This window comes from Microtus oregoni, unplaced genomic scaffold (assembly GCF_018167655.1).
Source record: "Microtus oregoni isolate MIOR12 unplaced genomic scaffold, Mior012 000029F_ref0000214, whole genome shotgun sequence".
Taxonomy (NCBI): domain Eukaryota; kingdom Metazoa; phylum Chordata; class Mammalia; order Rodentia; family Cricetidae; genus Microtus; species Microtus oregoni.
The window spans coordinates 3,770,994-3,784,133 of record NW_024543088.1 but is presented as its reverse complement, the minus strand read 5'-3'; the positions used below and the strand labels follow the sequence as shown (position 1 = coordinate 3,784,133).

Here is a 13,140-nt window from a genome sequence, read left to right as displayed (position 1 = left end):
ATTAACTGTTTCTGTCTGCCTCAATTCACAGAAACGTCTGCATTTGCCCAAGGTGTCAGAGTCCAGATTTAGCTGGGCAGAGTGGCAGTGATTTTTATTTTCAGCACTGAGGAGGTCAAGACAGGGTGATCTCTGTGAGTTCTAGCCCAGTCAGCTGCTACAGAGCAAGACCGGGTCTCAAAAGTAAATAAAGGAATATATTTAAAGGGTGGCGTTTGTTCTAGGGCACCTCAACTCCCTTGATACTAGCTATTACCTTTTTAGAGCCTTCTCTCCTCAAGAAGGGTGAGGAGGCACAGGCAGGAGGACCAGGATTGCCAGTTTTAGATGGGACTTGAGTGGGGCCCAAACAGGTTAGGTCCCTATTGCTATGCCCAGGGCACCTGTGCTGGAAGAAGCTCTCAAGAGCCCGACAGATTCCATAGCGCTCGGGAGGAGTGAGGAGGTGGTCCAGCTGCTGACTGAAGGTCCTCCCTTGGACTCGGATACTGGAAGGCAGGATATCTGCCACCCACTGCAGCGAGGTGAGAGCCGATGACCGGGTCGGGGAATCCAAAGAATCTGAATCTGCGGGAGACCAAGGCATGGGGAGGTACGGGTGACCTGGAGTCACCAGGATAGGTGTAGTTTCCCAGACCCTTGGGGTCAGCAGCCTTCTGAGCTGGGGAGTGCAATATATTGGAAAGGCCACCTTTGTAGAGAGCACTGAACAGCTTTGAACGCCGTGCGTTTGGCTCTATAGCACCCCCTGGCGGCGCTCCTGGGAAGCGACCAACACAGTACTGGGAAATGTATGGCTTAATAGTCTCACCGCTAGCAAAAGGGACCGGTCCTTCCTCTACCACCAGCGTGGGCATTGCGCCACTGCCTTGCAACATGGACACCACCTTGTCGTGGGAACAGTTCCTGCAAAGGAGATGGCCCATGAGGGCCTGACAAGTGATGTCTGTCCATCATGTAGTGGTCACCCAGCAAATCACTGTTCATTCGGGACTAGCCAGAACCCTAACTTTCACATAACTTAGGATCTTGTGCAGTAGACGCCCCAGGCATTCGACAGTTTGGTCTGCAGATGCCCTGGGCTTGGCATTCCTGGCCATAGAAGGAGCTATTTCCAAGACTCCCCTCCAGAGCAAGAAATAATTGGTCTTTTCCATTCTGTGTTCTCAACATGTGGCTGTAATATTTTCAGTTGGAAGGATGGATTCAAGTGGAACCCTCAGTACTGGATGAGAATGGTATAATCCCAGCATTTGGGGAGCTGGGGCAAGAGGATTGGAAGAACTTGCATAATTTGAAGCAGTCTGAACTATATAGCAAGTCCAAGTTGCCTGAACAACTAAACAAGACCTTGTCTCAAAACAAAGAAGTTAAAAAGGGGTGGCTTGGTAGCTCACACCTGCAGTCCAGCACTCATTGGAGGCAGGGGGATTTTCATGAATTCAAGACAAGTCCGGGCTATATAGCGAGTTCCAAACCAGCCTCAGATACAGAGTGAGGCACTGTCTAAAAAGAGAAAAATCTTAAATAAAGGGCTGAGGATGTAGCTCTGTTTGCCTATCCCAGGGTCTTGTGTTCAGTTCCCAGTATGACAGGAAAACAATAGCCTCAGGGGACGGTGGGTAAGCACAGGAGACATAAGCCATAGGACATAAGTCATAAAGAGATTAGGGCCTCTGTTAGTGTCCCAAGAGGCCAAAAGTCTTGGGGATGGCTCATCCCCAAGATCACAAGACACCTCAGGGACGGCTCACCTCATGTCCAGTCCATTGAGGAAGAGGATCCGGTCACCTGACTTGAGGGACGCATTTTCAGCTGGGCTGCCTGGAGAAGAGCCAAGGTATAGTCAGCTGACCACCTCATAGTGGAACTGTATGGGACTCGCCTCTCTCTGCCCCACTGTGTGAGCCAAATAACCATTCTTCAATTTTGTGGGCGATAAGAGAGACTCGGGGCTGTCTAGATGGTTTAGGGAGCCAGAAAGTTCACGTGACTATCTGAGTTTGCTCCCTGAGACCCATGTGGTAGAGAGAACTGACTCCTACAAGTTGTTCTCTGACCTTCACCCACACACACACTCCGGATGACAGATGTGTGCTCCCATCCCTCCTCCTCAAAATAAATTAGTGTAGTTTAAAAGAAGAGAAATGAGCTTTAGATACAACCGAGGGACAGAAAAGGACTCACCTGCAATCATGCATTTCACATGCAGACCCTAAGCATGCACCTCACACAGACCAACCAATAAGCATGCATTTCATGCCGACCAACCAATCCACAACCCACACCCTGAGAACCTCCTCTAGGGAGTGTGCCCCAGTAGGCCACTGTCCACCTGCCTTCAGCAGCTTGAGGCTAGGAACCAGGCAGCCAGAAGAGCAACAGCCTCTAAACCCAAGAGCCCATGGGCATTGTTCAAAATCACAATGATGATTAATACTGCCAGCTGGACAGAAGCTAGAATCACTTAGGGGCAGGCCTCCAGATACACCTGTGGGGTTATCTAAACTAAAGTTAGCCTCTGAGAAGGCGAGAGAATGTCTTCATCATGGTAACCCATGTGGGGAGACCCCTTTTAGCCATCAGCAGAGATGTTCCCCTGGGTGGGGAGGCTGGGCTGCCTAAAACAGAGAAGGCGAGCCAAGCACTAGCATTTACCACTTCCTGCTGGTTTCCCCCTTTCATTTCCATGCGTGTGCATGTGGCATGCATGTGTGTGCAAGTGTTTTCGTGTGTGTAGGTGGATGTATATGCATATGTGTGGCTGGGTGTGCATGCATGTGTAGGTGTGTATGTAGAGGCCAGAGATGTCATCCTCCACTGATCTTCCACCTTGTTCACTGAGGCAGGGCTCTCAATCAAACCTGGAGCTCATCCATGTGGCTGGCTGGCCAGCCAGCTTGCTCTGGGAGTCCCAGCAGGCTGCCATCCCACCCAGTATTTTGTATGGGTTCTGGAGATCCAAACTCCAGTTCTCATGTCTATTCAACAATCGCTCTAACCATTGGGCCAATTCCTCAGCCCTTACTGTCAGCTTCTCAACTTCTTCACTTTGGATGCAATATGGCTAGCAGGCATAGATAGCATCAACAGACACACACACACACACACACACAGAGAGAGAGAGAGAGAGAGAGAGAGAGAGAGAGAGAGAGAGAGAGAGAGAGAGAGAGCTACCACGGGGGTTTTTTACTTCATCCCTGATCTTAGACACTCAGGGCAACCTGTCTATCCCTCACCAGGCAGGACAGATTCAATCCAGACCGGTCCATGGCCGCGCAGAGTGAAGCCGAAACTCTTGTTGCCCTTGTAGACTCGAACAGTCCTAGGGGAAAGGATGGGATGGGGTTGGAAGTGAGTGACCTTCTCCGTCTCACCCTGGGGACATTAGACCAGAGCTCAGGAAGCGGATGTCTCACGTCCCTGTCCTTCCAGATGCCCACGGCACAAGTCTCCTACCCAAGCTAGCGCACGATCGGGAGGTGTCTCTTATTATTACCTGCGCCCTACATACCTGCGAGGGCCCCCAGGGCCGGTGCGGCCGCCCAGCAGCGAGGCTGCCTTGCGCGGGGGCGGCTCATCAGGACGGCGCGGAGCGGCGCTGGCGCGCGTGGACACTAGGAGGCGCTCGGGACGCTCCTCACTGCGGCTTCGGCGCAAACGCTGCGCGCCCTGCGCCCTCCGAGCGCGGCACAGCTTGCCCAGCAGACCCTGCGACACTACCTCGTCGAAGCGTGCCCGATGCTTCTTGGGGATGAAGATCCTGCAAAGCGAGGGCCGCAGTCAGGCGCGGCCCCTGGCCACATCCCAAAGGCGCCTCCTAGTGGATCTCCTGTCCCTTCCCAGGGGTAACCAGAGAAATTTTCACTCTCCCCTTTGGTGAACAGACTTGCATTCCCAGCTGTCGGAGACCTGGTCACATGACAGCTCAGCAGGTGGAAGCACGTGTTGTCAAGACTGAAGACCTGTGTTCGATTCCCTGGGGGATTGAGAGAACTGACTATCCTAGACAACGTCAGGAGTGCGGTGTCACCCCACCTTGGGAAAGCCGCACAACCCTAATCTTTGTGGGGCCTTCTTTCTCCTAAAGCAGTCTATGGAGTATTCCAGTTCCTGCCTGTCTCTTGGTTCTCTCCCTCTCTCCTCTCGTGCACTTGTATCTAGCTGGTCAAGCCCTGACTGATACTCTCCTTCTCTTCCCGGCTTATTTTCAGGTGACTGCTAGGGAAAACTACATCCGCTATCCACTGCATGTCTGACTTCCTCACACCTGCCGTTCTCCTGCTTGCTTCTCTGCCTTCAACTGTGAAGGCAATTACCACTTCCAAGCTTTTGGCTCTGCCTGGGCTACTCTCCCGTCCCCACCCACCCCCCTGCCGCCGCTTTAATCTTTTTAAAAGAATGTTTTTTATTATTTTTTAAGTGTGTGTGGGTGTTCCCAGTTCCCTGCATGTATTTAGTAAACCTTTGCCCATTTGTCCCTGCCAGATACTAGGGGCTCAACTGTGAAGGTCTGTTCATCCTGCAGGTGGCGGGAGAAGACAGCCTCCGTGAAGCGTCCAGACCCTGGGATGAATCCTTGGTGCCTGTAATTCTAGGAGCTCTCCAAAGCCTGATTTTGTAGCTGGGCCGGGCGGGCCACAATGACCGGAAAGGATTTGGCCCTTGAGAAGGAAGGGCGGGTGCGTGTCTGTGAGTGATCCAATCCCATCCCCACACAACAGCTTCCCCTAACACCTTGGTGGACTTACTGATCCACTGCAGAAAATTCCGAGTCAGACAGAAATCTGTAACTTTCCAGGGTGACACAGCTGGCCTCTGACACAGCTGGAATCAGGGCTCACCGACACTAGCAAGCGCTTGCGTCCTGGCTGTGCCCCAAGGCTCCCTTCCCTCTTCCTTGTACCAGGAGCCAATGCCAAGGACAAGATGGGGAGTCAGGAGAGAAGAGAGGAGGGGAGAGATGGACCGGCATGCAGCTGAGGTACCCCTCTCCTGAACTTGCTCTGTGGCTCTGCCAGCCTCAGTGAGGCAGGTTAAGAAGGCTCACTGGGCAGAATGAACTCCCTGGTAGGACAGAAGGCAAGTAGATTCTTCAGAAGGGCTCCTGCTAGCCCCGCCCCCAGGGAGTTCTGCTTCCGATTGGACACTCCAGGTGACCAGGAGGTCTCCTGAACCTGACACTTCTATCTGCCTGCCACACAACCCTCTCCTTATCCTCCCGCCGCATGTCCTGACAAAGGACACAGACTCTCCACCTCATACCCTCGACCTCAGCCCCAAGTTCTGCAAGGCAACAGGCCCAGCTTCTAATCTGGGCAGGAGTCAGATGCCCAGCTCAGTTCCGCATCCGACACCAAGTAGTTAAAGTCCTGCTTGCCACGTCGGCACCAGGCTGAATCACAAGTTGGGGAGGTGGAGGGACTGGTGGCTAGTTCCCTGCTTGGCATCCTGGAGCACAGGCCAGAGGCCAAGGCCGCCTGCTGAGCCAGACACCCTTCCTGGCTGGCATGAACGTTCCTTGCGTCTCCGTCACTGTCTGCCCCAGCCACCCAAGTCCTGGCACTGTTGTAGGTTAATTAAAGCTGGCACAGCCAGATGCAGTGGGGCCAAATTCATTATAGGGACAGATTATTGCCTTTTTGACTGTGGCAGCCCAGCAATGGGCCTCCAAGGCTTTTATGCCCTTGCGATGCCAACAGGCCTTTCTGAGTTCCCAGGGTTCTTCCTGGGAGTCACAGTATAGAACCTTCCACTGGGTCTATTCTGCTACCAGAACCTCCCCTAGGGTCCTCTCTTTCCTGTGTGTATTCTATCCCGGCCAAGCTTTCTTCAGCTAGCACTTGATCTGAGAACAGGTAGGAACAGGGGTAGGGGCCTCAGAGGCTGCAATCGGCAGTTCCCGACAGTGGAAAGGTCTCTGCCTTCCAAACTCAGAACTTGATGCGATGTGCTAGGTTCTCATCCAGAGCGCGCGACAATCCCATTCTTGGTCCTCTGTCCTGTCCCGTGAGTCAATGCAGGGAGGTTGTCTTTTTAATCCTAGCCTTTCACTTCACCCCAACTCCTCGGGTTTTGCGCGGGTCCTGGGTATCCAACATCTAAACCTCACCACCCACATAACCATCAGTTTATTCCTATTGTCCCCCGTTTCTGGACTCCGCCCAGTCTCGATGGGTTGCCCACCCAGGACAGGGAACCCCCCCCCCACGATGTCCCAGCCCCCTCTCCCAACCTCAAGTTGGGTGGATGCGGGCGCAGGGTTCCCAGAGGCGCATAACGCGATGGGGAAGCTACCTAAAGTGCCGAGAGAAGCCCTGGTCCTTCCCCATCTGGATCCACGAGGGCGGTGCGGCAGGTGCGCACCGGGTAGCGGGTGGCGGAACCCGCGATGACAGAAAGGGCATCCGCGACTCCACGCGTCTTTGCCTGGCGAACGTGCATGGCCCCTCCCGGCCAGTCCCGCATGGTGGCCCGATGCCCGCCCCTTCTTGGTGGCTCCGCCCAGCTCCGCCTTTTCTCTCTCTGCCCTAGTACCCTTAACTAGCTGGTGCTCCCGAAGGAGTGGAGATCCCGGTGATTCCAGGCTTTTAAGCTCCTTCCTTTGGCTCTCTACTCTGTCCCTCTTCAGGAGTCTTGCCTGGGACATCACTCGCCCAGCGAGTCCCCCTTACAGTGGTTGCAACACTCTGCCACGGCCAATACCTTTTAGAAGAGTCCCCTTTTGTAGTACCTGGGAAGGTAGAGGACTTCGAGGGAGTTGGCCACTGTTGGAAATGCCCTCCCTACGTACCCAAGGGAAGTTAGAGAGGAGAAGGAGACCTTGAATGCCGAGGCCAGGGCCAGAGAGTACACTCCAGAGCAGGGGGTGGTCATGATAGGGTTTATGGATTTGAGGGGAGGCGGAAGAACCCAGAGGTTTTGAGGTCTTGGTACGTCCAGGGAGGGGACGACGTTGGGAGCTAACTCAGAAAAAGGTGTAGGATGGGATAAGAGGGTAGATTTTTTCCCCCCGCCAGTACATATTCTACTTAAGTACCGCCGCATTACATCCCCAGGACTTTTTTTTTTTTTATTTTAAGACAGAGTCTCACGAAGTTCCTCAGGCTGGTTTTGAACTCGCTTTAATCCAGACTGGCCTGGAATCCTTCCCTCTCCCTTTGCTTTCCCCTCCCCTCCCTTTCTCTCCCCTGCCTTCTCCTCCCTTTCCTTCTCTACCTTCTCCTTTCTCTCTCTCTCTCTCTCTCTCTCTCTCTCTCTCTCTCTCTCTGTCTCTCTTTATGTTCCCTCAGGACAGTGTCAAACTTGCTATGCAATTACGGATAACCTTGAACTTCTGACCCCCTGCCTTCATCCCCTGGGTACTGGGGTTACAAGCACATACCATCAGGCCTGGTTTTATTCCATCCAGGGAATCAAAATGAGGTCTTTGTATGTACTAGGTAAGTATACTGCCTGCTGACCCTCATTTCCAGCCTAGACTTTGAAGTTTTGATCCTCATGCTACAGCTTCTTGAGTAGATTGGATTGTAAGCCTGTTCTACTATGTTTTGCTGAGTTGTTAAATCTTTAAATACAGAAGTGGGCTGAGGATGTAACTCAGTGGTAGAGCCCCTGCTTAGAATCCCCCAGTGAGGGGCTAGGGTGTGGCTCAATGGTAGAGCCCCTGCCTAGAATCCCCCAGTGAGGGACTGGGGTGTGACTTGGGGTAGAGCATCTGCCTAGAATCCCCCAGTGAGGGGCTGGGGTGTGACTTGGGGTAGAGCCTCTGCCTAGAATCCCCCAGTGAGGGGCTGGGGTGTGACTTGGGGTAGAGTTAGAATCTACCAAGGGAGGGGCTCGTGCACAGCTCCACGGTAGAGGGCTTCCCTAGCAAGAGCAAAGTCCTATGTTCAATCCTCAGTCCTGAAAAACAAAGCAAAAATAGCAGCAGGGCATGCTGCTCCCTGACACTCAGTCCCCTCCACCCATTCTTAGCCCCACCGCACAGTCATAAGCTCTCAGAGCTATTTCTCTTCAGCGGCAGTGGCAGCAGCATCACCTATGCCTCCTCATACCCTGTCTCCCTTGCCCTTCCCCATGCCTGATGAGTCTCATCCTGAGCACAGCTCCTGACAGCAGGCCCATGACTGTCCCATCATGACAGACGTACTCATGGTGTTACTTGCCAGCGTCATTGTCCCAGAACCAGTCACTCCTAAAGGCTATAAAATTGTCCACTGGGCTGACGACAGGGAAGATGAAGGCACCGGATGAATGATTATGCTGCAGTCTGGACATGCTGTCTCAGGGCCAGGCCACTGCCGTCACAGAGAAATCCCCAGATAGGGTGGCAGTGGTGGGGGCATTTGGCCAGGTGACTCCAGACAGCAGGGTGTAGACACCAGGGAACAGGCTGTATGTGGACCGATCTACCACACCCACCTCCGCAAAAGAGCATTACCATCTAGAACGATCATTCTCAACCCTCTACCCCTTGAGGACATTTGGCACTATCTCAAGACATTTTTTGGCTGTCACAAAATGACAGCTGGGAGAAGGATGTGCTGCTGGTGCTAGCAGTAGAGGCCAAGGCTTCCACATGGCCTGTGTGCATGGGACAGCTTCCAGGCACAGAGAAACTGTGGAACCCCAAAGTGGCACCGTGGTGTGCATGTGTGCCTTATGCACGCTTGCATGAATGTGGGCCTATATGCAGAGTGTGCATGCACTTATGTGCTTTTGCATGTAGAGGGCCGAGGCTGATATCCATCTCATCCTCCATCCCTCTTCCACTATGCTCATTAAGGGAGGGTCTCTCAATCAAACCCAGAGCTTATCGATAAGGCTAGTTTTGCTATCCTGCTTGCTCTGGGGAATCCTCGGCTCTGCCTTCTGAGCTGAAATTACAGATGAACAGTTAACATGGGCTTTGGGGATCTGAACTCTGGTTCACATGCTCATGCCAAAAGCACCCAAGCCACTGAGCTGCTTTCCCTACCATAATGTATAAATATTTTTATTTTTTCTTTTGAGACAGGGTGTCTGGCCGGTCTCAAACTCATAGAGATCCACCTGCTTCTGCCTCCCCAGCACTGAGATTAAAGGTGTGCGCTATCATAAATGATTTTGTTTTATTTTGTTTATTTGAGAAAGGGTCTCATTATGTAGCTCTGACTGGCCTGAAACTCATCAAGTAGACCAGGCAGGCTGTCCTCAAACTTACAGAGACCTGCCTGCACTCTGCTTGAGAGTGCTGGGATTAAAGACGTGCCATTATGGCAGGCTTTGTTTATTTTTTTAAAGATTTATTTATTTATTATGTATACAACATTCTGCCTCCATGTATGCCTGAAGGCCAGAGGAGGGCACCAGATCTCATTAGAGATGGTTGTGAGCAACCATGTGGTTGCTGGGAATTGAACTCAGGACCTCTGGAAGAGCAGCCAGTGCTCTTAACCACTGAGTCATCTCTCCAGCCCTGAGTTTGTTTATTTTTAAATGTTTGTGTGTGTGTGATGCCTTTGCCTGAGTGTGCATGTGGAGGTCAGAGGTCAATACGAATGTCTTCCTCAACTCCTCTCTACCTTATTTTCCTTCAGACGGGCTCTCTCACTAAGCATGGAGTGGACTGATTAGGCCAGACAGGAAGACCAGCGGACCCCAGGGATCCTGTCTCCGCCTCCCCAACACTGGGATCACAGGCTGCGCCACTACACCTGGCTTTTACATGGATGTTGAAGAGCCGAACTCGGGTCCTTGTGTTTTTTTACAGGAAGCACTTCACACATTAAGCTGTCTCTGTGGTTATAGCACATAAATATTTGTGTGTCTGTGTGGCACAGGGGATCACACCCAGGCCTAGGGCATACTAGGAAAGAACTCTACCACAGGACTATCTTCTGTTTTTGTTTTCTTTTCCTAGTGATGAGGTCTCTTTATGTAGCCCAGGCTGGCCCTGAACCCCATATGTAGACTCCAACTTGCAACCCTACCTCAGGCGCCTTGAGTACAAAGTTTTACTAAACGTGTGCACCCCCACGCTTGACTTCAAGGCATCATGGTGTCATTGACACAGGGGTCCTTCTCCACCTCCAGGCCTCCAGTTACCCTCCTCCCCTGCTTATACTCAGTGCAATTCACTTATAGGGCATCCCACCCAGAATCCTGCTGGAAGTACGTAGGATAAACTCTATTTACCAGACAGTCTCTGGAGGTCAATTCACTTGTTCAGGGTTGCACCATCGGTGAGGGAAATTCCAGATCACACCACCTCAGCCATGCCAGTGGCTTTATACTCTACCTGCCTCTTCCTCCCCTCCCCCAACAGATACATCCCCACAACTGCTCTTCCCGTTCCCTCCTGGACACATCACACTTTCCAAACTGCCTGTCCTGTCCTAATTAGAAAGTCATTTTACACCTAATCAGTCTGAGATTCCTTGGGGGACAGACCCAAATTAGGCTCCGAGTAGCAGCAAGAAGTGCTGTTGTAAGGGGACACGATGCCTTTGCAATCTGTGGCCACAAACCCGGACACATCCCAGGCCTTGACTGCCCTAAATGATGACCACTCACCCTGTATTTATATCGAGTACTTAAAGTGTGATTAATGAGAGCCAGATAAACTGTATATCAATTGGGTAGTTTTTATGGTAGCCCAGGTTGGCCTGAAACTTGTTATGTTGCCTAGGATGACCTTGGACTTCTGTGCCTTCCACTTCTCCCTCTCCAACATTGAGATGTAGGCCTACACAAATATTCCCTGTTTTGTTTTGTTTCCCTGTATAGTTTGAGTGTCCTAGAACTCACTCTGTAGAACAGGCTGACCTTGAACTCCTAGAGATCCGCCCATCTCTGCCTCCCAAGTGCTGAATGTTGAGATTAAAGGTGTGCGCCACCACTGACAGGCCACCATCCCTGGTTTTATGCAGTGTTGGGAACTGAACCCTGGGCCTTGCTGTGTAACCCAGGTTAGCCACAAACTTGCAGGTTTTTTGCCTCAGCCTCCCAAGTGCTGGGGTTGTGTGGTCATCCAAATTTATGAAAAATGCATCCATATCAATAATCACATGTACTTAGTGGCTACTGTGGGAGAGGGCTCAGGGTCGTGGTCTCACTCCACAGCTCTTCTCTCCTCTGCTGGGGCCACTGCTGTCACCCCCAACTCTACCCCTCCCCCCACCATAGGCCACTCTTCTGTGTTCCAAGTGGCTCCTAACCTCCTCAGAAAAATTATTTATTTATAGCCAGGGACTTGATAAGTTACCCAGGCTGGCTTTGAACTTGTGATCTGCCAGCTTTAATCTCCCAAGTAGCTGAGATTTCAGGTGTGGTTCTAAAGAAAACTCTCACATATACACACATGCACACACATACCATCCGTCATCATCATCATCACCTACCACCCTTTGTCTATTCATCCTCCTGTTTAAGCCTTGGTTTTCTGTCATGTGGGCTTCCTGGGCCAGAACAGTGATTCCCCATTGTCCTTGTTCAACGGCAGGCTAGGGAGCCCCTGCTCTTGCCTTGAGGCTAGATGCTTGGTGACTGACTTTCGTGTCCCCAGGACTCACTTCGGGACCCCTCTGAGACCCAGCTTTCTAAGCTGGAGTGCTGACACCTGCTGAGTCCCTGCCCTGATTGCAGGAGTCTGGGTTAGCAATGCCTCTGAACTTGGGTCTCAGAATTAGCTAGGGAGGCTGGTATGCTTTCTTGTCCCTTCTGAGACTTCTCCAAAAGACTGCACTCAAATCCCCAACACCCAAGAGCTCATCACACAGTGGGGACGTTGGCAGCTGGCCAGCTCCAGGAGGGAGGAGGGAGGAAATGCAGAGTGGTTGGGAGGTGGTGGCGGTGGGGAGGCGTTGTCTGAAAGCCCCTCTGCCACGTTACCCTCCTTTCGAAGCCCAGCTGGGCGCCGCCCCCTCCTCCAACAACCTCCCCAATTTTCCTGTCGCACTTGACATCCGCTGGCATCATAGGGTTTCCATTCATCCTCCCAGTAGCGCCCCAGGGAAGCAGCGGGCAACCGGGGCATCCCGGAGTGTCCAGGGGTTCCCGCTTTTTCCAGGCTCTAAAGCTAGACCACCTCCTCCCTTCCTGATCTTCAGCTGACAGGGGCCTGTCGACCGCTTGGGGAGGAAAACCAGCCAGCAGAGAGGCAGCCACCGCTGCCGCTGTCCCAAGAGAGGTGGCGGAGACAGAAGCCCCGCAGCAGCAGCACCGAGATAAAACCAGGAAATCTGAGCAATTCTCCAGCTGAGTCTGACCTGGAGACAAACGCACCAAGTTCCCTGGGGACCATCGCGTCCCCCAACAAGCCCAGCCCTCATAGAACTGGGCAGAACCGAGCTCTGCCTGTCACCTCCCCAGGAAGTCCTCAGCCCCCTGCATCAGCTCTGAGACAAATTCCGCCCTAGAAATAACTTTTTTTTTTCCTATTCAGAGCTTTTTCTTCTTCTCCCCAGCAAGAATCAGTCCCCTTACTCACCCCAGGCAGCTCATGGTGGCCTCTTTCGGTGGCCTCCAGTGCGTTTCGCTGCGGAGTCGAGATGCTGAGCCCCGACTGGTGGGGGCGGGGGGCTGGCCAGCTCAGTCCCTGACATTGGCCAGGCCCAGAGGGAGGGGCAGACCGCGGGGTGAATGGCAGCGAGGGGAGGGGGCAGACTGAGCCCGGGAAGGGGGAGGGGTCGGGGCAGTCGCTGGCCACAGAGGCAAGAGCCCGGAGAGAAAGCCAGGCAGGACTCAGAGAGGCTGTGTGATTGCAGTCCTATGTAGATGAGGCCCTCAGTGAAGGAGACCAGGGATTGGAGATAGATCCTGGGCCACTCCAAACCAGAACCCACCAGGAATTTCCTCCAATAAACTTAGAGAGTGAGCAAAATGGGGAAGTGCACAGCTATCTGGGTTCACGATCCTGGGAACGCCACTGGTTTGCTCTGTGATCCTCTCAGAACCTCCACTTGACTATATGTGCAGACTCAATTAGGTGACAGAGTGTCCTTCAAGGATCTAATGTGGTCCTGGGCACGTATCTGTCACCACCACCACAACCGTCATCATCACCAAACTGATATCAAAGAGCCCTCTTGTAGGGGCTGGGGAAGACGGATCAGTGGGCGGGGTGCTTGCCCAGAAAAGCCCAAAGACCCAAGTTCC

General features: G+C 52.7%; 1 protein-coding gene across 1 annotated transcript in view; it reads right to left on the bottom strand.

Annotated features, from left to right (window-relative positions):
* The window catches only part of LOC121464991 (Grid2 interacting protein), a 29,467-nt gene extending 16,932 nt beyond the window's left edge, over positions 1-12,535 (bottom strand). The window contains exons 1-6 of the mRNA XM_041678141.1: positions 12,473-12,535; positions 3,515-3,763; positions 3,240-3,325; positions 1,755-1,824; positions 812-906; positions 384-567 (exon numbers count right to left, since the gene is read on the bottom strand). Coding sequence (XP_041534075.1) covers positions 384-567; positions 812-906; positions 1,755-1,824; positions 3,240-3,325; positions 3,515-3,763; positions 12,473-12,486 — 698 coding nt within the window. The 5' untranslated portion in view covers positions 12,487-12,535. The remainder of the gene's footprint in view (positions 1-383; positions 568-811; positions 907-1,754; positions 1,825-3,239; positions 3,326-3,514; positions 3,764-12,472) is intronic.
* Between the last annotated feature and the right edge of the window lie 605 nt (positions 12,536-13,140).